The sequence below is a fragment of the Chiloscyllium plagiosum genome, chromosome 19 (genome assembly GCF_004010195.1).
Source record: "Chiloscyllium plagiosum isolate BGI_BamShark_2017 chromosome 19, ASM401019v2, whole genome shotgun sequence".
Taxonomy (NCBI): Eukaryota; Metazoa; Chordata; class Chondrichthyes; order Orectolobiformes; family Hemiscylliidae; genus Chiloscyllium; species Chiloscyllium plagiosum.
In genome coordinates, this window is record NC_057728.1 from 20,286,021 (window position 1) to 20,312,844 (window position 26,824).

General features: G+C 38.9%; 1 protein-coding gene across 5 annotated transcripts in view; it reads right to left on the reverse strand.

Moving 5' to 3' along the window:
- The window catches only part of atxn10 (ataxin 10), a 317,949-nt gene that overhangs the window by 92,854 nt on the left and 198,271 nt on the right, over positions 1 to 26,824 (reverse strand). For 2 of the 5 annotated variants that reach the window (XR_006314464.1, XR_006314466.1), the window contains one exon: positions 23,207 to 23,287. The exons of 1 other annotated variant lie outside the window; for it this stretch is intronic. Coding sequence is in view for 2 of the 4 variants with exons in the window: in XM_043709265.1 (XP_043565200.1) it covers positions 23,103 to 23,287 (185 nt within the window). In the remaining 2 variants the exon portion in view is untranslated. Of the gene's footprint in view, positions 1 to 22,431; positions 23,288 to 26,824 lie in introns of those variants that run through there. 2 more of the 5 variants (XM_043709265.1, XM_043709266.1) reach the window with 2 other exon arrangements.

Below are 26,824 nucleotides of genomic sequence, written 5' to 3' on the forward strand. Positions count from 1 at the left end.
CGCCTCATCTTCCGCCTAGGAACCCTCCAACCACAAGGGATGAACTCAGATTTCCCCAGTTTCCTAATTTCCCTCGAACTCAGCACCGCCTTCCTAACCTGCAATCTTCTTCCTGACCTCTCTGCCCCATCGCCACTCCGGCCTATCACCCTCACCTTGACCTCCTTCCACCTATCGCATTTCCAACGCCCCTCCCCCAAGTCCCTCCTCCTTACCTTTTATCTTAGCTTGCTGGACACACTTTCCTCATTCCTGAAGAAGGGCTCATGCCCGAAACGTCGATTCTCCTGCTCCTTGGATGCTGCCTGACCTGCTGCGCTTTTCCAGCAACACATTTCCAGCACACCACTGGTGATGTCAGCTTTAGAAGAGTCCATTCTGCATTTAAATTTTCTTTACACTCTTCCAGTCACCACTCACAATATCAGACTGTGGACACAAATAGATTTGATTCTGCCAAAAATAAAACAGCTGGTGGTGATGGGAGAAACTAAAGGGCCATCACAAGCAGAAGTGAAACTTTTCTGGACATGGTGAGAACAGATTACCATAGAGGATGGCATTTTATTACAGGGGACAAGAGTGATTGTCCCGAGCAAAGGTTGCTGCCAGGTATAGGCTGAACTCCATCAGGGTCGTCCAGGGATGTCCAAAATGACCATGTTGTGAGAAGTTATATTTGGTGGCCAGTATTGGATGCAGACATGGTCAGTTTAGTGGGGCAGAGCCCACAGTGCCAACAAATACAAAAATTATTGCTAGCAGCTCCCCCACATTTGTGGGAATGGCCATGTGAACCCTGGACTCAGTTACACATCAACAATGCCGGCTCTTTCATGGGTTCAACTTTCTTAGTCATTGTAGATGCTCACTCAAAGTGGTTGAACATGCATAAAGTTAATTCGTCAAACATGCGGCGACAATAGAAAAGCTGCGAACATCTTTTGCAATACATGGGCTCTTGGAAGTGTTGGTCACAGACAACAGGCCATCATTTACCATGAGGGAATTTGAGTATTAACTAAAGTTGAATAGCATTCTGCTTATAAGGACAGCTCTAGACAATCAATCGTCCAATGTTCTTATGGAAAAAGCAGCTCAAACTTTGAAGGCAGTCTTAAAGAAACAGCCTATAACTTCACTTGAAACCAAACAGTCCCAGTTCCTATTTGATTATCAAACTACCCCTCATGCAACTACAGGGATAGCTCCAGCAGAGTTGCTAATGGGGAGAAGACACCGCACCACATTAAATTTGATCTTCCCAGAATTGGGAATAGAGGTGAAACAGCATCAGGAATGCCAATACTGAACACAAGACTCCTCTAAATGAGATAGACAGTTTACTTCAGGGGACAAAGTATGGTGCTGAAATCACGGGATTGGCCCTGCATAGGGAAGAGGCATGGTCAATGCAAGGTCAGGTCCCATGCCTTACAAAGTCCGGGAAGGTGAGGTGGTCCTGAACAAGGACTTGGACCACATGAAAGCTGCTAACTTGCAAACAGATCAGGAGAAAACATACTTGGCTCCTCAGAACAGCCAGAAAGGAATTTGAGCTGGACATGGCAAACGTCGCAGCCTCGGTGCCTTTACCGCCTGAGGAAGAGGATAAATTTCTTTGGAGATGTTCTGGGCACAAGAAGCATGTTCTGGTCTATTACACACCACCCATATCTGAGACTGAGTCAAGGGAACTGGACCCAGTCCTCCCCCCACCAAGAGAGGTTATAGGAAAAAGAGCCATCCTTTGCTTCTGGACTGAGAGGGGGAGGAATGTAGTGTTTGCAATGAGGTCAGCAGGTGGATGTTGTAGAGTATGCATTCCCTGATCGGGGCCATTCACCTGGTCCAATCAAGGTGCCCTGGCTGACAGATATAAACAGGACTGTCAGAGATTCCACTCACTCAGAGCTGGCTATGAGGAAGCCAGACTAGTGTCAAGTACTATGCACGTGTAAGTAAAGGCTGAATACCAGCCTCTGTGGAATTATTTCAGTAAGCTGCTTTTGTGAACCAATGCGGTCCAAATTGTATGATACCCTCAAAGTTGTATCTAACAGATAGTTCTGCCAGTTCCTAGTTTCCCTTACCTCAAAAACTCATTGGAGTATTACTGAGAACAGTGGATGATCTAATCTGCTACTGAGATGTCATGTACTGCAACAGCTTCTCCAACAAGTACATTGCCCACACATGCTTGTCACATATTCAAAACTTGTAAAGGAATGAAAACAAAGGTGAGGAAATACAGAAGGCCACTCATATACACTTCTCACAGAATAATGGGCAGGATCATCTAATCCAATCTCCAAGTGCTAACAAAAATGTGATTTGACAGTTACTGATTGTGTGCATCTATACATAACATTAATGTCTCAAATGTAATAAAACTGCATTTTGCCCAACTGAAACAATACTGAGACAGTTGTTTACATATCAATATAAAATAAATCCCATACATTCAGACACATTAGATTAAATTACATTACAGTGTGGAAACAGGCCCTTCGGCCCAACAAGTCCACACCGACCCGAAGCGCAACCCACCCATACCCCTACATTTACCCCTTACCTAACACTACGGGCAATTTAGCATGGCCAATTCACCTGACCTGCACATCTTTGGACTGTGGGAGGAAACCGGAGCACCCGGAGGAAACCCACGCAGACACGGGGAGAACGTGCAAACTCCACAGTCGCCTGAGGCGGGAATTGAACCCGGGTCTCAGGTGCTGTGAGGCAGCAGTGCTAACCACTGTGCCACTGTGCTGCCCACAAAGTTTCAACTGTGTAATAGAAATTAAGATTTGACTGATATATTTACTCAATTTTCCTCAACAGTCCTCAATTTGCTAAGTATTTTAAAAGAGTGATTCACCTATGTTTTCTGATCAGGCTTGTTTCAGTTAGAATCTTACTGTTGCTTGTGCAATCAGTAATAATTAGTTAACATGGGGCAGCACAGTAGCTCAGTGGTTAGCACTGCTGCCTAACAGCACCAGGGTCCCAGGTTCGATTCCAGCCTCGGGTGACTGTCTGTGTGGAGTTTGCACATTCTCCCAGTGTTTGCGTGGGTCCAAAGATGTGCAGGTCAAGTGAATTGGCCATGCTAAATTGCCCATAGTGTTAGGTGCATTAGTCAGAGGGAACTGGGTCTGGGTGGGTTACTGTTCGGAGGGTCGGTGTGGACTGGTTGGGCCAAAGGGCCTGTTTCCACACTGGAGGTAATCTAATATAGATATGTTTTATTTGAATAAATTAACTGCACATCATTTACTATTTGCTTTCTATTACTGAAAATTTTTATTTCAAAATGGAGGCATGTGTTAGCAGTTTTACTTTATTCTAAAGAACTTCTCTTTTCCATTATTTTGAATACTTGCTCCCTTGGACTTGTAAACCCACATGAAGCTTCCTATCATGACCAATGGCACCAAGCCACTTCTGTTCTTACAAGTAAAATTCATTGTGTTCCATGTTAACATTACATCAACTAAGTCTGTCTGAGCAGCTAATGCATGCATCAACATCTGCCATGGTATGGTTTCATTTAAACACTGCACTTCTTCACTTCACTCAGATCAGAACCTTGGACAGCAATAACGTGCCTTGCCCACTTCAGGCCAGGTCACTTCACATACTTTTGAACACCAGCTACTGAGTCACTTCTTTGAATGGTATACACAAGCCACATTAGTGTGACATTAAAGAGAAGACTATGTTTTGTCTGATTAAATATTGGAAGGACTGAAAACTTTGAGTTCAATCCTCATGTCAAGCTCTTCTGCCTCCCCACCAATTCCAGCCCACTCCCAGGCAAACATTAAACAGTGAAATAGACTGTTCGAAACTTTGGTGTCATATGTGAGCTTTCAACTAGATATCCACACTGTGACAAAACAAAACATTTTTCCATCTGTTTAACATTGCCTTATTCAGCTTTTCTGTTGCTGGAGCTCTCATCTGTGCCTATTGATACTTCCAAACATGATTATTTTGACAGAGGCCTGTCCCTCTCCTACATTCTACTCACCATGAACCTGAAGACATCCAAAACAATGTTACTCACATCCTAATTTTCATCAGATGCCATTCACCCATTACTTTGCACCCTTCCCCCCCCATGCTCTGATCTTCCCATGTACTCTGGAGAAGGAAGTCCTTAATTTAAAATTCTTGGATTTGTCTGCTCGCTATCTCTGTAACCTCCTCCAATCCTACAACATTTCAAGATAACTGTGTTCCTCTAATTGCAATCTCTTCAGAAACCCTGATTTTTTAAAAAATCATTACAAGAACAAAGTCTGTGTTTTCAGTGGCCTCAGCCCCAAGCTCATTCATTCCCTCCTTTAACTTCTTTGCTCTCTACCTCACTTTGCTCTTTTAAGACATCACTTAAAACCAATCTTGCTGACTAAGCTTTTAATCATCTGTCCCCCAATATTTCCTTAAGTGACTTGGTATCAGATTTTGTTTTTATAATGCCTCCATGTAGTGTCATGGTATGCATTGTTATATTAAATACATTATATAAATAAGAGTAATAGTTGTTTACATTTATAGATTAGTCAGAACAATTTGTCACTTATGTTTCTGCAAATGCTGTTTTTCCAAAAGTTTAAATTTTCCTGTGTGTTCACCCTTGTAGGTAACTTACCCGGTGCTGTCATGTACATCAGTTTCATTTTTCTTTCGATTCTTTACCTGAGCATTGTGGAGTTTCTTTTAGGCTGCTCACTGTTTCACAGACCTACCCAATAACTTTCTATTCATCCTAAATTCTACCTTCCACAGTCTCTCTGTGTGCATTCCTTTTCATTGGAAATATGTCTTTTTCACATCTCAGCACTTTTCTCTTTAATCTGCCTGAACCCTTCTTTCTATCTTATCAACTATCAAATACACTCTTGTTTTGGTATTGGTCCTTCTCAAGGAACACAGATTTCCTTTACTGCTCTTACCCATTCTGTCATTAACATGTATGTGTTGCAAATGTCAAGCAGTTTCCAAAATCTTTGGTTTGCTGTTGCTTCTTATTCCCCATGGCCTTTCTGCTGTTGAAGTGCTGTTGGCCCTTCCAACGCCACCCATCATCAATCCCCTGGCAGTGTTCTCTGATGATTCTGTTTCTACCTCTTCTCAAGTGGATATCCCTCTAATGCTCAGACAATCTGATATGGCTCCAAGCATATTTTTCCTTCCATGGCCTTGCCCCGTAAAACTTCAGAAATATTCTCTAGATGTGTGTGCAAATCCTCACCTTTCAAAAAAACTTTCGCTTCACCGAATCATTACAGTGCGGAAGGAAGCCGTTCAACACATTGTGCCTGCTCTCTCTCTCTCTCTCCCCACCTCTAAAGTTTAGTATTACCATCAATTTTTTTCAACCATTATTTCCTTGCCTTCTGATACTTGCACCAATATCACTCAGTTCCTGAGTGGCTACTTCATACCAAAGACATTAGAATAGTACAGCAATTCAGAAGATATTGGCATCACTAATAACAAGCTCATAGAGACATGCTTTTCACTATATAATTTGATAACATTATCCATGTACATAACTCTTAATCACACAGAGAATTTTGGAAAAGTATGCTGCAGACTTGCAGAAATTTATTTTTCTTGCTTCATGTATTTTTACTGCATCAAAAACGAATATAAACTACTTGTGTCTCTGCTGACTGAAACCTCAATTCAATTATTGTCAAATCCTGCTCTTTCCCCTGCTCTGCAAAGCTTCATTGTCTGTCTGCTTTTGGCAAGACAATTTCGAACAAGTTTTTCAGTGTGGTCATTGAACAGTCAAATAGAATACAGCAATGCATCTTGTTGATGCACACTTTTGTTTTAAAATTATGTGGCAGGGCTTTTGTGAATTAACTTTATAAGGGGGTTCAAAAGCATCTTTGAGAGTTTACTTTAAATTATGCAATAAATATCTGTTGAATGTGATTCAATAAATCTCACTGCAGTTTATTTCTCTTCAGAACATAGATTGTTTCATGCATGGAGGGACATGATTAACAGCATTTAACAAAGCAGACAGCCACTGCATGAGTTGCACACTGAAATTATTTTAACTCCAAACTGTGAGATTAGTTGAATATAAGGTTGTGTATCATAACTAATGGAAAGCAAACGCAGTGTGAAATGGTGAGAGCTTCATGAAAAAACTATGTCTTGTTGCTAAAATAATAGAAATCCTCATAAGGATACCTAACAGTAGGTTGGGGTTAAAAAAATTACAATTTCTTTCAAACTAAAACTGGAATCTTTTTCTTCTGAAATATTATTTCACAAAGCAATTAGAGTCTAATCCTACAAATGACTGCTCTCCACCAGCAAAACTCTCAAGATGTAACAGATGAAGCACAATTGAGCACCTTATCTTCAACATTATTAAAAGGATGTTCTTCCCGTTTATGTTTTGAAAAATACGCTGCTTCTTTGAGATCACCTGAAAACCAAACCACACAAATTAAATTGGTATCTGTAGCACATTGAAAGGAGTACAACTTGTCTCCAATGAACCTTAGCATTGCTGTGAAAATCTCATTCACCAGTTGCTTTCTGTGCGTGTGTGACAGAGAGACAGACAGGATGGGGAGGGGGAGGGAGAGAACAAGAAACAGTTGGAAACTCTGTTCAGTGCCTCACTTTGTTTTGCACAACAAATCATGAACTTACCATTTCAGCCAAAAAAGCAGTAGGACAGTCACAAGGCTAGGGTTGACTGGTCTTCACTCTTACAAATTCAACAAGGCAAACGTTTTTTCTTCTTCATCTCAAAATGCTGATTGGGACTGAATTAATCCACTAGGAAAGAGAACGAGTCTCTTGGAGGTTGAATCTGTAGTAGCAGAAGACAGGGCTGCTGTTGTGTTCTGGACTTTTCAGGAGAATTAATCCGGCCACAAAATCAAAAGCCACTTACAATACAGTAATCAGCATGTTTTCAATCTGAAAGCCCTACTTTTTCCCTATTTAAAACCAAGCACATTACTCTTTGTTTTCACACAACCCCTTTCATTTGTTGTTTTATTATATGGATTATACCTATTTGTGCTGAGTATATTCCTAGTGGTTGGACAAGCAATGAGGTGTAGAAGTATCTGATCTGAAAGGGGCAGATGAAAGATTTCCCTTGGCTGTAACAAATCATGACAATGACACAAGAAACATTGTTTAGTGAGCGTTGGTGAGCAATTGATTTTGGTTGAAACAGAGTGGATGTGTGAAACACTTTAACTAATACTGCAATCTTCAGTGCAGCAGATACTCTTTGGCATGTTCATACAAAAGATATACAGGTAAAGCACATACCCAATAATATGATCATGGCCAAAAAATAATCTCATTTACAGCAGCTAACGCATTGTAATGGATAATGAATGGATTTACTGAAAACATTAGTTGAAAGTAAAATGATCAACAAAAGGCTAATAATGATCTGCTACTCTATTGAATATTCAATGAAATTAAAGTTCATTGACAATGAATAGCAATACATTCTGGATAGAAAATGAAACTCAATTATGGTAGTCTAGTTTAAGCAAATTATTTATTTTTATAGACTATGCTATTTCTATATTTATATGATTTGGGTATTGAATTCTCCCAAATAGGATCTCCACACTTAATTTAAAATTGTAGTTTGGAACTAAATGAAAGCAAGTGTGCTGTTCTGAATGTTTATATAAGAATCCAATTAATACAAAAAGCCATTAGCATCACATCATGCTTGAAGTAAAGGTGCAATGTTCAAGTTGCTATCAATCAGTTTTTTTGGTCAGAATTATATTATTGGATATGTGCTCTGTCTGTATATCTTCTGCACAAGTATGCTAAGACTGGCTGCTTTAGTGAAGATTATACTGTGTCACAATATGTTATAGAAAGGTATTACTGTTGCACACAAGGACACCAAATAGATTTCTTCAAAAAATTGTAGAAGCCCAGTATGTATCTTGCATGTCTAGATAAACATATATCTGAATATGAATAGTTAGAGGTTGATAACAGCTGGAAATGAAGCAGTATCTTGGAGGTGAAAAGGGGACTGGGAAGCGTTAAAGGCATACGCTTTACTTCTTCCAGCTAATTTACCAACACACTCCACTGCAGAGGGAATGAATAAGAGAACCAAAGGCACCTGAAATGAAGAGGTAGAGCCTTTCATTCTTCCACACATCTCAAATTAATTAGCTGGAAATGAGTTTTGTCAAAGTTTTGGAAAGACTGAGTTGAGCAAGTAGAAACCAAGAACTAATCATGGTGAGAAACTTTTTTCCTCTTTTGCTTTCTATTTTTACAGTTCAGAAACCCCTCCAACAAGAACAATAAAGGGTATGTACCCACGTAAAATGTGACTACATAATAAGTATTAATTAAAAGTTGCAGTTACCACCTTATGAGAAAGCATACTAATGAAGTTTGGATATGGACAGGAAACAGTTTGTTTTAAAGACTTAGGGATACTTGGTTTACACTCCTGTAATCGGGTCCTTGTCTTTATTTTCCTGTAATCAATTGCCTTTATTTGCCAATGTTGCACACAAACACTACTTGTTGTATATCCAGCGAGCTGAATATCACAAATTCACACGTGGCTTCTGAGGCTTCAGCATGTGACTGAACAACTACAAATAAGACTGGTTCAGGCCAGAAACTGTAGAATAGGCTTATTAATAACTGCAGAAGCAACAAAGCAGAAAACCAATGTTTAAAGACACATCTGTTGTTCCATATGGAAGGAACAAGAGTGATCCTTTGCCAATATAGTTGGACTTAAATAATGTAAAGAATCTGGGACGGGGAGTTGAGCATTCTTTGGGGCCAAGGAAAGTGGAACTGAGTCGCTTCAGGATAGCTTCTCGATGCAGCCCCATTACTAATATATTTTTCTAGTATCAGTATCAGGAAAAGACCCATTTGGTAGACACTTGATTTCCATAATGAAAAGTCTTTTGAAGGGTTATGCTGCAGGGCAAAACCAGCTTAATGATGTAGCTTCCTGGAAACATTCCAGAAGATCCTTGGACCAAAGGAGTTTCTATTTTTGGAGGGGGTGTTAGTGGTTTACTAATTCTTCTTCTGTTTATTAATTAATTAATAAACTCACTCTTTGTTAACTCAAGAAAACCTGGTTAAATTGGCTTCTTGTTAACATAAGTTCATTTGGATCTGGGAAGACGGAATGCACAACGGAAGAGATCAGTTTTTAAACTAACCTTGTTATAACCAACCGAGCAGCTGGTTGAATAAAGGACGGGAACCAATTCATTCCTCCTCACCTGGAAGCTTAAAGATTTGGGGCATCCTGTCTGGAACTGTAACAAATCGGGAAACTTTGCCTGGGGTCAGGGAGTAAAGTTTACCTCTGGATTTGACTGTTCAATGTACACCTAATCAGCCTTCCACATTCTACTCTTTGCAAAATTAAGGTAATCAAAACTTCTGCTGCTTGCATCCTAACTCACACCAAGTGTCCTTTACCAATCATATCTACATGCACTGTCCAACACTGGCTCATAGTTAAGCAATGCTTTGATTTGAAAATTCTTCCCTTACTCCTACGGGACCTTACATGCTATCTCTGTAACTTGTGCTAGCCCCAAAACCCTCCAAGATATGTGACCCTATATCCTTGCCTCTAGAGAGCCCATAATTTTGATCACACCTTCACTGGCAGATGTGGCTTTGTGTCAAATCTTGTTTTAACTTCAATGATGTATTTCACTACTTTAAAAGTACTGGATGATTTTAAAATCATGTGTTGAAAAGCAGCTTACATCCATTGTGTTGAAAAGTCTTAGATCCTTTCTGGATGTTTTCAGGAAGACACAAAAGCAAAACTGGGGCACACACTATTGGAGAAACCTCTTCAATCAGGAATATTGCAAGAGTGACCAGAGAGTAGAAACAAAATGTGAGGAGTTTTGTCAAGACTAAGAAGCCAGAGATGCTGATTCATGCAAATTGATGTACTGTATGAATGAAGGGAATCTTTTCATGGGTAACGTGTTAGAAAGGATTATAAAGAGATAGGATTTATAATCATCTAGAAAGGAAGAAGTTAATTAGGCATAGTCAACACGGTTTTGTGAAGGGTATGTCGTGCCTCACAAACCTTATTGAGTTCTTTGAGGTGACCAAACAGGTGGATGAGGATAAAGCGGTTCATGTGGTGTATATGGATTTCAGTAAAGCGTTTGATAAGGTTCCCCATGGAAGGCTATTGCACAAAATACAGAGGCATAGGATTGAGGGTGATTTAGTGGTTTGGATCAGAAATTGGCTAGTTGTAAGAAGATAGAGGGTGATGGTTGATGGGAAAATGTTCATTCTGGAAGTACCACAAGGACCTGCTTTAGGGACACTGCTGTTTGTCACTTTAATAAATAACCTTGATGAGGGTGTAGAAGAGTAGGTTAGTAAATTAGCAGATGACACTAAGGTCAGTAGAGTTGTGGGCAGTGTCAAAGGATGTTAGAGGTTACAAATGGACATAGATAAGCTGCAGAGTTGGGCTGAGAGGTGGCAAATGGAGTTTAATGTGGACCAGTGTGAGGTGATTCACTTTGGAAAGAGTAACAGGAATACAGAGTACTAGGCTAATGGTAATATTCTTGGTCGTGTGGATGAGCAGAGAGCTCTCGGTGTCCATGTGCATTGATCCCTGAAAGTTTACACCCAGGTTGATAGAGTTGTGAAGAAGTTATGTTAGTTTTTTATTGGTAGAGGGATAGAGTTTCAGAGCCAGGAGGTCATGTTGCAGCTGCACTTTGTTAAAGTACTGCGAACAGTTCTGGTTGCTGCATTATAGGAAGGATACAGAAGCATTGGAAAAGGTGCAGAGGAGATTTACTATGATATTGCCTGGTATGAAAGGAAGGTCTTATGATGAAAGGCTGAGGGACTTGAGGCTGTTTTCATTAGAGAGAAGGAGGTTGAGAGATGACTTAATAGAGGCAAACAAGATGATCAGAGGATTAGATAGGGTAGACAGTGAGAGTCTTTTTCCTTGGATGGTGACAGCTAGCACGAGGGGACATAGCTTCAAATTGAGGGGTGATAGATAAAGGACAGATATCAGAGGTAGTTTTTTTACTCAAAGAGTAGTAAGGGTGTGGAACTCCCTACCTGCAACAGTAGTAGACTTACCAACTTTAAGGGCATATGGATGATAATGGAATAGTGTAGGTTAGATGGGCTTTAGATTGTTGCACCGACCTGTGAAAACATCGAGGGCCAAAGGGCCTGTACTGTGTTGTATTGTTCTATGTAATCCTAATTGTCATTCTGTGCATCATTGTGAAGAAGGTAATTAACTAATTTGTCCCAGGCTTGCTCTATGTTCAGTCTCTCCAATGATAGAAGTATTGTATCTCAAGTATGTAAGTTAGCTTGCGGAACTTGAAGGTTTATTTTCAGGCGTTTCATCACCATACTAGGTAACACCATCAGTGAGAGTCTCCGGTGAAGCGCTGGTGTTATGTCCCGCATCTCGTTTCTTAAGGTGGGTGATATCATTTCCAGTTGTATTTTTCAAGGGATGGTAGATAGGCTTTAAATTGATGTTTATATTGATGGAGCTTTGGTTAGAATGGCATTCTAACCAGATGATGATTGATGATAGACAGGTTTCCATTGCAGTGATGACTCCTGGGGGTCAGAAAGGCCAATCGTATTGTGTTAAACGGTGAGGGGAAAAGAGTCAAGAAAACTCCCACCAAAAAGGAAATAGTCCGCATCCAAAGAAGTGGATACATTTTGGCCCAGAAGCACTTGAGCTTCATTGATGAGAGTAACCAGACTGACATTAAGTCTTACAAAGGCGCTAACACAGAAGGCCTGAGTACAAGTCCCACCCACTCCAAAGGTGTATAATAATATTTCTCAACAGGTTGATTAAAAACTAAAAAAAACTTGTAAGTGACATTCAAATCACATTTCATTATTTCTCACAATATTTCCCCATATATCTTTCTCCCAAAGAAAATAAATCATTTTATTTATCCTCACCTCTGATAGAATGGTAGCCCTGTTCATAAATTGTCTGTTGTTGCTTAATTACTGCAATCAACTTTTAATTGTCTTCTCAAAAAATAACCACTAATAATGAAATACATCTCAGATACAGATATTAGTCAAGACTGGAATTTGTGTTTGGGAGATCAGTGTTCTGACCGCATACCTGAGCTGTTCCCATCAGGCTCAGACCCAATTTAAAACTTGTCAACCAAATTCAAGAGTTCCCCAGAAGTAAGATTAAGCTGCAGAATCTGGCAACTGACAGATGTCAGGTTGTTAAGAAAATAATAATGAGGCTAAATATCAAACATTTACAGGGGAAGTGAAAAAGGAAATATAGAGACAAAGGGAAATTATGACAAGAGACTGGCATCTAGCATTTATGGAAATCATTCTACAGACATAAAAACATTGAAATCGTAGGAATGGGGGAATAGCATTGATTAGGGGCAAACGGAGACCTACATGAGGAAATACAGGCCATGAATAGAACAAGTTGTCTTGTCTTCCCAAAGAATGCAATGAAAGAGGAAGTTGACAAGATACAAAATGTGCTAAAAACTGATAAAGCAGATGTATTAGAAGGCCTGTCCTTACATTTAAGTTGAAAAGTCACCAGGACCAGATGGGTTACATCAAGGATGCTGAGAGATGAAAAGGCCAAAATTATGCAAGTACTGACCACAATCCTACAATCCTTTTCTTAGCTGCGAGGGTTGTTCATTCCAGAGCAGTGGAAATTTGGTACACCCTTGGTTGAAAACCCTGCAACCGCAGGCCAGACAGTTGCAGTTAACAACAGTTGTAGAAATGGAATCAAAGACAAAATTAAACAACTTGGATAATGTATTAATTAAGAAAAGGCTGTATGGATTTGTTAAAAGCAAATTGCATATAACTAACATGGTTCGAGTGTTTTAATGAGGTAACAGTGAGGGTTGATGAGGTTAATAGAGTTAATGTGACAAATATGAACTTCGAAAAAGCATTTGATAATGTGCCACACAATGGCATTGTGGAAAGAATGACATTTATTGATAAAAGGAATAGTGGCAGAATCATGACAAAGTTGGTTCAGTGACAGGAGGTGGAGCAGCAGCGAATGCTTATTTATCTGTTTCACAAATGGGCAATTTTATTTTGTGAAGGAAGCTAACCTGTCTTTAAAATGAACACACTATCTGAGAAAATAGGTCTAAGGTGTCATATGTGGAATCATCTAGTATTGAGGCCAGAATGTAATTCCTTCAAGACGACATCACAAGAGACCTCTTGAATATATAAAAGAAACACCTTGACAATGTTTCTCCTGGAGGTGTGATCAGCTGTTCCTATACCACTTATGACCTTACAGGATAACAGCCATCCCAACTAATGGCTTAGACAGTTAAAGATGCAATGTATACATGGGTACCTTGACAAGAAGACATTGGATGGACCTGTGTTCCAAGCCTAGGTTAATCCAATATCTAATAGGAAACATGTTTGAACAGTTTTAGGACAGCAGCCATTTTAGTTTTGGTCCATATGAAAGTCTGGTAATGAGGAACCATTTTTGCGCAGACATCATAACAGAGAAATCTTGAAACAGACACTACTACTCAACAGGGTGTCAGAGGATGATTTCAAAGCTCACTATATTAAACCAGAATACCAAGACCCACAATCTGCACTGTTGTCAACATGAAACAAATGAACCTTCACTCACTCCATACATGTGTTCTACCCAGTCTAACTGTTGAAAAAACCTCTGGTTATTCAACTAAAAAAGTCATCACAGCTGTTTAGTTCTGTTTTCGGTTCCTTCACTTTAGAAAGGGAATGTTCAAACAAGAAACAGGCCTGCAATGATCTTAGAGACTGACCTTACTTTCACCTTAGCATAAATTCTACCCATACCCACTTTAATTTTTGCATATGAATTTTTGACATAATCTTGCAACTCTTACTTGAAGAGACAAAAAGACTACAGCTGCAGGAATCCAAGGTAGACAAGCAGGAGGCTGGAAGAACAGAGCAAGCCAGGCAGCTTCAGGAGGTGGAGAAGTCAATGTTTCAAGTGTATGTACTTGGGGGTGGATGTAAGGGGTGCCCTTAAATTCACGTGGTCTACCTTGGACTCCTCCCTCCCCTTTCTTGATCTCACCATTTCCATCTCCAGATTGGAGTTTATTATAAACCCCCAGACTCCCATAACTACTTGAACGACAATTCCTCCCACCTATATCCTGCAAGAACTCCAACCCATTTTCCCAATTCTTCCACCTCCACTCCATCTGCTCAGATGAGGAGATATTCCACTCCCAAGCATCCCAGATGTCCACCTAGTTTGAAGGAAGTGCTTTCTCTCCCTCTGTCATCCAGACAGCCCTTCACCACATCACCTCCATTCCCCACTCTACTGCTCTAACCTGCACCCACCCCCAAAACACAATAAAGACAAAGTCCCCATTGTCCTCACCCTCTACCCCACCAGTCTGCACATGCAACATTACCCAACTCCAAATAGATCCCCCCACCAAGAAGATTTTGCCCCTACCCACACCTCTGTCTTCCGCAAGGACCATTCCCTTCAGCAATCTTTGGTTCATGCCATTCTCCCACAAAGCCCTGAGCCCCCAGGTACTTTCCCCTTCAACTGTAAAAGATGCAAAACCTGCTGGCATACAACACCAACCCACCCCCACCCCACCTCCTCACCTCCATCCAGAGTCCCAAACAGACCTGCCAGGTGAGACAAAGGTTCTCTCCGCCAACTTAGTTTACTGTATCCGGTGCTCCTGATGTAGTCTTCTCTATGTTGGTGAGACCAAATGTAAACTCAAGGCACATTTTGCCAAGCATCTCAGCCGGGCCCACAAGGGCCAATCTGACCTCCCAGTTATCGCCCATTTTAATTCCCTTTCCGACATGACCATTCCTGGCCACCTCCATTGTCATGGCGAATCAGACTGCAAATTGGAGGAATAACACCTCATCTTATGTCTGGGAACCCTACAGCCCGGAAGACTCAATGTTGAGTTCTCCAATTTCAAATAACCTACTTTCCCATCCCCTGACTCCTTTCCAGCCCCTCCCCTCCTTTCCATTCCATTTGATAGACACTTCCTTGCAGCTACCAACTGAATTCATTCTTCTCATTGACCTACCAGGATGCACCCTCTACCTGTCCCTACCTCTACCCCCCCTCTCCCCACTCAAAACCCTCCCCCAAACCCCCTACCTCAATCTGCAGCTCCCCTTACACCTCACCCCCAGTCCTGAAGAAGGGTTACACCCTAAGTGTTGACTTCTCCACCTCCTGATGCTGCCTGGCTTGCTGCGTTCTTCCAGCCTCCTGCTTGTCTACTTTTACTTGAACTGCTGTCCATCTTTGAAACCCTGAGGGAGTACCCATCCTTGCTGCCAATGTCTAATAAATTATCTAAAAATCCATTAGTTCTGTTTTTTATTCTGCATCTTGCATTTTTAAGAATTAACTCTGTGTTCATATTTAGTGCACTGAAAATGTTGGACATTTGTTGCCTTCTGTGCAAGAAATAGTTGGCTGCACTGTTAGAAGTGCAAGCCATGAAATATTTACAAGAAATAAAACAAAAGTTTTAAAAAAGTAGAAAAGCACCAAATGGCAGAAATGCACAGCATGTCTAGCTGCCTCTGTAAAGATAAAACTGATTTAATGATTTGAATGTAGACTTTTGATCAATCCTGCAAGCTAAAAGATGGAACTTTACTAAGTTTTTGAATGAGGAACTGTATCTTGTACGTATATCCTCCTGGGAAACTTTTTCTCTCATATTCTGTAGTCACAATGTACTTATGCCCATTTTTTTAGGAATGAGGAATAACTTTTTACTTTGCTAGAACTGTTCTATTCTCCTTTAATAGGAGAACACAAAATACTAAAACTGGTTCGTCCAGCAGGTGGGAAATTCCATCTGAATGCATAGCAGTGGACACTACATAATGTGAGAGCTTCAAGTAAGCTTCCCCTGACAGATTCCTAACCCAAAGCAAATCTGCGTAAATTTAGGATAACCTCTGTTGGCAACTAATACTGTCCTAATCCTAAACCTGAGGTACATGTACAACACATGAATCAGGCCTCAAGTCATCTTTTATATGACTCTCAGTCACTCACAAATTAACTACTGTAAATTTTATGTTCTTTTAAAGTAATTTGAAAAATTATTTTTCTTATATTATGATTGCATTCGCCTTAATGAGGAAAATAAAATATTCTCAGAATGCAAGTTTATTTGCAGATGCCTTGTGGCACCCTAGCTATTCAACCCACTCAAGATATTAAATTATCCAGCTTGAGAAGGTTACACAAAAAGGTCAATGAAAATTTAAGCTAAAGTGAATACTATACTGTCTAGTTAATTGCAACCAAGCAGCCATTCTGACATGTTTTTTTTTAATGAACTTCTTGGTTTCTAGTATAATCAACCAGGTAACTAATGTTTATGCTAATGTGAACAATGTTGATCACTTGTAACATGGTTAAACCCATCAGATCATAAATTTAGTTACAGCACAGAAGAGAAGTGTTTAGCTTGACAAGTCTGTCCTGGCTCTCTGCAAGAGCAAACAACACAGAAAATTCTGGAGAAACTCAGCCGGTCTGACAGCATTTGTGAAGAGAAAAACAGACAATGCTTTGAGTCCAGAGAGATCGTCTTTCAGGAGAGTTGCGTTTCTCCAGCATTTTCCATGTTTGTTTTAGATTTCCAGCATCCACAATATTTTATTTTCCTCTACAGGAATAATGGAGCTGGTCTCAGTCCCTCACCCTTTTCCTATACCCCTGTAATTTTGTTTTTCCCCATCAGATGCTAATGCAATTTTCTTTTGAAAGCCATAATTAAATCTGTGTGCATTCCAGATCCCAACCACTCATTGTGAAATGTCCCTCATTTCACCTTTGCTTCTTTTGAAACTTGTATCCCTCTCATTCTTAACCTTCGTGAAAGTGAGAACAGTTTCATTCAAGCTAGTCTGTCTAGAACCCTAACAATATATATCCAGGTAAGAGTGAACCAGTGTTTTAAAAGCTTTTATCATAAATTCCTTATTTTGTTTTCCCTCTTTCTCTATTCATAGAAGTTCAGGATCCCATATGCCTTTTAAAACATTTTTCAACTGGTCCTCCAGTTGTATAGGTGCACATATACTCTCAGGTTTCTTTGTTCTTTCACCACCTTTAAAATTGTTTTCTTTAGTTTATATTGCCTCCCAAAATGTAGCACATTGCAAATTTTGAAACTTCGCTCTCAACATCCAAGTCATTAATTTACATTAAGAAACTTAGTGGTGTTAGGAACTCACTTCAATAAAAAACCTAAAGTATGAATTTGGAAGAGGAGTAGTCTGCTTTTGTTAATTAAATGTCAAATTTTCTATAAATATTTGTTCAAATTAAGGAAATATCCATAGAGTATTCAACTAAAACACAAGGTCCAAAGCTGAGCATTTATTTGTCCTGCACTTCCACATAAATTACAAAAGCAGATATTATAGGTTATTAAGTCAGGTAATGGTATAGTTACCGAATAGTTATTTTGTGTTGGTCTTCACAATAGAGGTTAAGAAAAAATTACCAAAGATTCAAAGGAAATAAAAATAAATCAAGGAACGGAACCAATTCAACTCTACAAAAGAAGCCAAAAATGACAATAAATTGAGTGCTGTTAAAGATAGACAGACCTCCACATTAAAGAACATGAGGGAATTGATGATTCATCAGGCCTAGTCATCCAAAACACAACAGTTCAGGAATTAACACCTTGGATTAGAATATTGTCAAATTCATTCAAATGTTCTACAAAGTGGAAGAAATAAACTGCGAAATTAGATACCTGTTGGTTTAAAGTCAGTTGTGTGGAGGTTAGCAGTGGGACAGATTGACCAAACATTTATGCAAATATGAGCTAATCAGAAGCAGCACCGATTTGTAAAGGGAAGATTACATATGAGATATCTTGCTGAACCTTTGAGCAGACAACGAATGCACAAAATAAGTGATGTTATTCTCAGTAGGTATTATTATAGATTGTTGTATGTCACAGGTTATTTGTAGTGCCTGTCATCACTCAGAAGACAGCACACTGACTTCTGAATCAAAAGCATGTGAGAATTCAATTCCCATTCCAGAACTTGAGCCCAAAAATCAAAGCTGACTATTCATTGCAATGAAAAAGTGCAGGGATGTGATGGCAATACTTATCCATCAATCAATATCACAAAAATACCTTATCTGTTTTTCATCACATTGCTGTTTATGAGAACATGGTCTGTCCAAAGTGGCTACTTCTATTTATTGATTACAACAGTGTTCAAAAGCACTTAATTGCTGTAAAACCCTTTTGGATGTACACTCATTATGAAAGGCACTACAATCACAAATATCTCTCAGTTAAGAGAAAAAATCTGCTGTAGTTACCTGAAGAAGTGGTCCAAATGTGACTCCAGACCCACAGCAATATGATTGACTTATCCACCCTCTGAAATAGCATTGGCAAGCCATTCAGTTGTATTACCATCTCTGGATTCGTCCTTTCCCACCAGCAGAAGTGGCTGCACAGTGATAAACACTAAGGAGAGAATTCTCAACAGTGGCTGTGGACCAGTTATTTTGTCAAATTTGGGCAAAGAAATCTCTGAATTGCCAGAAATCAATTACCACTCCATTAGTGTACTTTCAATCATCAGTGAATGATGGGACACATCATCAACAGTGATATCAAACAACATTTGCTTACCAATAATCTGCTCACTGATTCTTAGCTTGAGTTCCACTGAGGCCACTCAGCTCCTGACCTCATTTTAGTCTTGATCTAAACATGGACAACGGAGTTGAATTTCCAAAAGTGAGGCGGATAATGGTCGCAAATGTTTCAGGACAGTGATCTCTTGGAATGATATCACTGACCTTCATTGTCACTGCACCTCAATTTTAACCATACTATGATGTCTCTTACATCCAAGGCATTGCAATGGTTCAAGGCAGCAGCTTACCCTGCCTTCTCCAAGGGAGTTAGGGATGGCATTAAAATGCTGGTTCTAGCAGTGACACCCACATCCTATAAATAATTTTGTTTTAAAATCTTATCACCCATTGTTAAGTTTTTCATGTTATCATGGGCCACACTATGGGACAGGCCAAGTAGCAACTAGGGGGTGGCACAGTGGTTAGCACTGCTGCCTCACAGCACCAGGTCCCAGGTTCAATTCCAACCTAGGGCATCTGTCTGTGTGAAGTTTGCACATTCTCCCAGTGCCTGCATGGGTATCCACCAGGTGCTCCGGTTTCCTCCCACGGTCCAAACATGTGCAGGTCAGGTGAATTGGCCACGGATAGAGTCAATAGCCAGCGACTTTTCCCCAGGGCAGGATTGACTGTCACAAGAGGTCATAGTTTTAAGATATTAGGAGAAAGGTATAGAGGGGATGTCAGAGGTAGGTTCTTTATGCAGAGAGTTGTGAAATGCGTTGCCAGCGTTGCTGGTGGAAGCAGAGTCATTAGGGACTGCTGGTCATGCACATGGACAGCAGTGAATTGAGGGGTGCGTAGGTTAGGTTATTTTGTTTTACTTTAGGATTAATCCTCGGCACAACATCGAAGGGTCTGTTCTGTGCTGTACTTTTCTATGTTCTATAGTGGCAGCAGAGTTGAACCATCCACAAAGTGAGTTTCCTCAACTCACCAAACTGTTTGCCAACTTGGTCCCTTCCAATAATGCAACCTCTACCACCTGGCAGAGCAAAAACAGCAGACGCAGAGAAGTACCCCTCCACATCATGCATCATCCTGACTTGCAACTTTATCAGCATCCCTTCATTACGAGAAAATCCTACAACTCCTTCCTTCAAAGGGGGAATGCACCAACATTTTCTTGACAGCAATTAGTGATGGGCAATAAATGCTGATCTTGGCTGCCATGCTCAGATCCTAAAAAATAACTTGAAAAAAAAAACATCTGTTTAATTCACATCTGAAGATAAGGCCTTTCTTCTTGTTGTTGTATTTGAATAAATGTAGTCTCATGTAAGTTTCAGTGAATTTGTGTTCTTCTCTTCTATTTCTTTTCAGACTTTCAAGGAAGTACTAAATCTTTTCAGTTTCTTCTTAATTCCTTTTGTAATAAACTTTAGTTTTATTGTTAAAGCTTAACCTGCAGTTTTGTATGCTTATGGTTCTGTAAGAGATCACTTTGTCAAAACCAAACCAAAACAAAATTATAATCTATCAAGCCAAGTTCCTGGCGTGGATCTGACATATCCAGGAATAATGTCATAACAGTTGCCAAAAGTTGAGAGAATAATTCTGGTTTTCTTCAATCTATGTCAAGATGATCTTTTGGATCCACCTAAATGGCAAGGTGGAATCCTCACATTACATAAAATTCAGAACATCAGATCTTGAGTTTGTGGTCTGTAAGGTTGATTAGAACAAGCTGCAGTATACTCACCTGCTGAAGTGTTCTGAGTTCCCCCAAATCAAACTGGGGAAAATGGAATTTATAGCAAAGAAGAAAGGCAACTTTCTTCCTGAGTATGTTCAGTATATTTAACTTCAGTACTTCAACATTTCAGAACTTCAAACTCAATTACCATTATCATTGTCAGCAATATATCTGACAGTTTATACTTGGCAAGATTTCAGTTATGGTTTTCATTCATCCTCTTCTGAAAGGTAATTCCTTCAACAATATAGCATGCCAGCTGGATTACCTGCTCAGGCCTGCAATGAATCTCGAATCAGAACTTTCAGATTCAAGGTAAAAATACAACTGATGTTCCAAACCACGGCACGTGACTGATGATTGACCAGAAGTAGGTAATTCAGTCCGTCAAGCCTGCCTCAACTCCAATTTCCTGCCTGCTCCCCAGAACCCTTTAACCCATTTGTAATTAAAAATCTATTTCCTTCTTAAATTTATTCAGTGTCTTGACATCTACTGTAATCTGGTGTAATGAATTTCACAGACGCATGACACTTTGAGAGAAGTGATTTCTCCTCATCGCTAACATTTGCAGCATGCATGGTGTTTTTTTCTTTTAGGTATCTAACCCAGGTTTCCAAGGTTGATTATATCTTCTGACTGCAGCCTTGGCTGAGACAGGTGAACTAGTACAAGTCAGCCGTTCAAGACTTTCCTGCTTTATGTCACATAATTGTAAGTAATCCATTGGGGAGACCTCCAAATTTCTCTTTACATAACACTGAGATTTGGCCTCATTAATAAGATTGGAAATATAACAAAAAATTAGCTTGCTCTAATACTAGACTTCCTTTTTTTGCCAAAAGTGTTGTTTATTGCCCACAATTTCTCCCTTTTCCAATCACCTCAAAGACAAGGCAACAAAAAGCAAATTTTACTAAGTGTTTGTATGTTTTTGAAAGTTAGCAATCAATGCACTTTTTTTTGAGAACCTAAAGTCTGTAATGAACAATTAGAACATATTTAAATGTAGTTTAAATGATGTTTACAAGTTAGGGGTTCAGGTAGCATTCTGTTGCTAATCTTTACTTATTAATGCACAAACAGGAGAAATGCTGACCCTGTTAATTTTTTTCCCTTACGTCCAGGCCACAGTGCAGTTGACATCAGCAGGGCAGCACAATGCATGTCTCCATTTCCCTTAACTTTGATGGACAAAGCCTTCATCACCACGTTGGAAATGACCCCAGTTTTTGGCGCTGAAATAATCAACTATTGAGGTAGGATTGAGAATTGCAGATTGCAGTTTGTTTGAGATTTATAAATGGCTTCACTATTGAGCATTTGTCTAAAGTTAATTCTGTACCATAATTTCTTGAGGCCAGAGGGAAGTAGATTAAATTGAATTGATTTTACTGCATTTTTTTCAAAATCCAGAAATGGTGACCAAGTGTTTGATGATATGCATAACACAAGTACAAATCACTGTTTATAACAGTTGGACTTTAAACTTCTGCCTTTCTTTTGATTTTCTATGGATGCTTGCTTTAGAGTTCAGCCATCTTATTCTGAAGTTTTAGTGTGACAGAATTTTAATATGTAATTTACTGTGCTTCTAAGAAACATCACTGGCTAGTGCAATACTCAAACTTTTGCTCCAAGATTCAATGGATTTTAACAATGAAGAACAACTTTTAGGATAGTCAACTCTGTCTCGTACTTAAAAATTAAAGGATAGCCTGATAGCTAGATCAAACTCACATAAGAAAGAGAACCTATTCGAGGTTATTTCAGCTCACATTTTTCCAGGATTGTTACAGCCTTGTAGCATCATTTTGTTGATGATGGAGCATGGATGCACCTTTTGCAGTATGACTAAAGAGCAGACTTACCAGTAAAACACTATTCCTTCATTAATTTAATCTTATCTCAAGACAGTTAAAATGAATGGTGGGCATAGTTCACTTGTTATTTCAGTTGTAGGCATTAGTAAAGAAACTATATCCTGCAACAGTTCAAAAGAAACAAGATTACGAGAAACAAAGTTTATTGATTGATCTTTGATAACAATTCTGTATTTGAAGAAAGATCACCTTTTGCATTCGAGAATTTATATTTCGTCAATATAAGCAGTGGCCATTGCAAATAAGTACAGTATTAATTAAAGCCAGTACATCCTAAGAAAGATCAGTTTTCAGATTGTCATTTGGTAGTACAGAACTTGAAAACTGCTTGTATTCATTAGGACAATACACAAGCCTGACCAATGCAAATGAAAAACAATATTTACACCATGTAATAGAAGAAGTTGGTTAGCAAGTGGACACTGATTGTTTGAGACATTTCCATGGATAATGTAGCAGTCTGAGGATGACTGGCAGTTAACCGCCAAACTTTGGTTAAATTTTAAAACAGACAAGTTGACACTAATTAGTCAAGGCAATGGACTGAGAAATACACCAAAGAATGACTGCAGACTATTCTGTTGTCCTGAAACAGTTAAAGTAGTATTATATTCTACTTTTGTTCTCAGTCTACATTTTTCTCGGTGTGACAAATGATTGGAAAAACAGATTGATAAATCCTGTTATGGCAATGTTTTCGGAACCCTTCTCACTATGAACTCTTTCCCTGGGACTTCACATAAAGCTTTCCATCTTGTTCTTCAACTTGCAATCCCATGTTGTTTAGCATGGCACTATCTGCCACACCCTGATATGCCATCTGGGATATCACTTCTTGATTCTTCAAGTTCTGTTCTGTAAGGATTCGAATGGTAAAAATGGCCCACTGGCTCACAACTATGGTGCACTGAGTTAAGGAATCTGATTAAATTTTATAGAATACAAAGTAGTTAGTCAAATCGTAATAATACTCACTACTTCGGCTGTCGTCCTGTCAGTATATCTTGACTAATGATGGAGGAGCTACATTGGTGGTCATGAACCTCTAATATACTGAATTCAAAGACTTCTAAAGATACAATCCTATGGCACATCAGATGTGGTTAAGCCATTATTAATCCATGTAATAATGCTTTTTTTTCCAAACTGTTATTGTTCAATTTGTAGAGGCCAGCAGCGGGTTGATAGTCGGTCAGAAAGAATACGTTCTGATTTATCCTGCTCTATTGACATACAATTTATGGGCAAGTACATTTTCTGTAGTATTAAAGAAAAAAAGATGTTTTGTCTTCAGGACAATTCTTAAAAAATTAACAAAGTGAAGGGAAAACAACGTTTATATTGTATAAAAGGACAACGCTGTTTGGATGGCAAGTGTACTCTGGTTGTTAGAGGCTTTGCCATTGACAATGCACCAGTTAATGATAACGACAGCTAACTACTAAGCTTTGTTTAAATTTTAAACCAGGCTGGTTAACTCTGATTGGTCAAGATATGTACCTAAGAAATGAATCAGAGAATGGTTGGCACCTGTCCAGTTGACCTTAAATTGGTGCAGTGTATGTACATGTTCTTTCTGCCTGCAAACAACAGGACTCTGTATGTTAATACCTATGTAGCCTCCAGTAAATCCAAGACAGAACTGAGTTTAAAGCATCAAAATGCAATTTTATATTTTATTGTCAGAGAATTTCTGGGTCAAGATTTGGGTATTGTTATCATCTTTTCACCTGTATATTATGCTATACTCAGATTATGGAACGTATTAGTGATTAAATAACTAGCTATTTATAAATCAAAAATGCTTGTACCTCTTCATATTGAACATGACAATTGTTGCCTACTTGACAATTCCTTATAAATACCTTCACTGTCAATTTAGGCACATCTAAGATGGCAGCATTCATTGAGCTTGCTTATTGAATCTGCAGTAATATTATGGCCACTGCAGCAATGAGTTTTGAAGAAGTGTAATTGGACTGAAAACGTTAACTCTCCACAGAAGCCGCCAAATCTGCTGAGTATCTCCAGCACTTATTTTTAATTTAACATTTCCTGTGTCTCTTTGAACAGTTTTGACCTCACTATCACTCGCAATTTGTGTCTTACAGATTTTTTGCTGAAAGATAAGGCTTCAAAAGTAACTTAAAATAAATACCTGTGAAATCACAGGAATTGAATGGCGCATGAACTTGTAGAAACCAAAGAAACCTAGCTATGCTCTGCCAATCTTTTTACGGCTTTTTAAAAGTAAAACTTTACTTTGGCTAATTTTATTTTGACATTCAAACATTGACGACTTAATCAGTTTTTCGCTCCGAGCACTTGTATGCCAAAAAAGTAGGTGATGCATAAACATGAGGCTACTTGTTAACACAGTGCATTAAACTCAAACTACCAGATCATTTTGAGCACAAGAAGAACATAAGTGTTACAAGAGATTAAAGGAAGTTCAACCCAACATTCACCTTACTCTCTTGTTCATCTGCCCACTGACAGGGGGAATATAAAGCACATTGCTAAAGAAAATCCTTAATCCTTCTGGCACTTGAGCACCTCATTGTATATTGAACCTCATGAAAAGCTACTAATGTTTCCACGGTTACTGCAAGCCAGGCCATGATCCTGTTTGTTTCCATTCTGTAGAATGCAATAAATCCACAAGAGCTAGGAGTGAGCAGGATACAGATCTAAGTTTCATTTAATGCTCTTATCCAAAAATAAACAAATCATATTATTTTTACAACAGATCTTTGGTAGGAAAGCATGAGTTTGCCATTTAACAGTCATAAATCAAAGATTTCTAGTAATGTCAAGATTCTCTCTAAGAAATAGCACCTTTAATATAAATGTCATTTTGAATATATGAAGAATGATAAGAAACTAGTTTTGTCAAAAGAAAAAGAAAAATCAGATACAATTGCTTTGATTAAAGGTAGAAGCCATCTGTGAAACAATGCAGTCAACTCTAACTTAGAATAATAAAATGCCATGGGAACAGACTGCTCATGCTTAAAGAGTGGAAGAGGATGCACTTAGAAGCCAAAAAGAACTTGGCTGCCATTTCTGTTAATGATCTAAACTGCTCTGTAGCATAGCAACAAAAAATAGATAAATCTAACAAAGAAAAACAATTATTTCCCAAGTCGAGGGCACATTTAGTTAGTTTGCTAATGTAAGCTGTGATTTAGTACACAGGATGTTCACGATTTCTGTGGCTTCACTTTTCTTTGCTTTCATTAGCAGTTGAGAGTTAAGAGAGATTGCAACCTGAATTCATGCAAAAACTACAAATGAACTTATTCATTAAATTAAACAACTTTTTGCTTCTTGCAAATAAATACACATTCGTCCAGACAGCACCCATAATTTAGTAGCCATAATACTTTGAGCTCATCAAGAGGGTCATGTTTGAAAAGACTGACTTCAAACAATGGGAATGTAACCTCACTTAACAATATGTCCATTTCATGTAGTTTAAAAGTGTTATTGAGGGATAGTGAGCCTTCTGTTTTGAATTTGGGGTGAAAATGAAGAAGGGCAATAAACTGGCCAAAGGATTGCAAACAAAACCTTTTAAAAGTGTATTGTTTAAATTAGATCTGGCTGTGTGTCAGATACCCTAGTCCAGTGATAGGTCCTTATTAAATATTTTCATCAATAAATTGGAGACGGAATTTCACTGATAACAGAATGTATAGCACTGATGGGATTTTGGAAGATGGTAACAGATGAGAAGAGCAATGAATAATCATTTCTTAAATCTTATCAGCTCTATCTCTAATCTCCCCAAGCCCTACAATCTCAAAGTTATTTGTGTTCATATCTAATTTGGCCTGTTGAATATTTCTGATTTTACTTGCTACGTCATTGCCAATCAAATCTTCTGCTTCTGAGGCCCTAAACTCTATAATTACTCTCTTAAATCTCTTCAATACTAAATATTTTTTCCTTTAAGGTGTTCATTAAACCTCTCTCTTTGATCAAGCTTTGGGCTGTCAGCACTAACATCACCTTATGCGGCTCAGTTTCAAATCTTGCTTTATAACACTTGTGAAACTTTTTTGAGTTTTACTACTTTAAAAGTGCTATACTGGTACAAGTTATTGTTATAGCATCAGAAAGCTGAGCCCAAGAAAAATACAACCTTGGGCTGTACTGCACAGACCGTTTATTATAAATCTGTAACCGTGCTAAGTAAAAGTATCAGCAAGACCTTATTTGAAATACTAAGTTCAATTTTAATCCCTACCCCATTTCTAAAAGAAAATCGCAATGGGAGGAATTGTGAGAAAGAACAGGTACATCACTAAAGCTGTGATTATTGAGATATGGAGGTACGTGTATTGAGAGTTCTTACAAATGCTGGAGGAAGAAAAGACGACTGGAATAATAGGATGAAATGATTCAAGGAAAAGAAAACAAGCACATAGG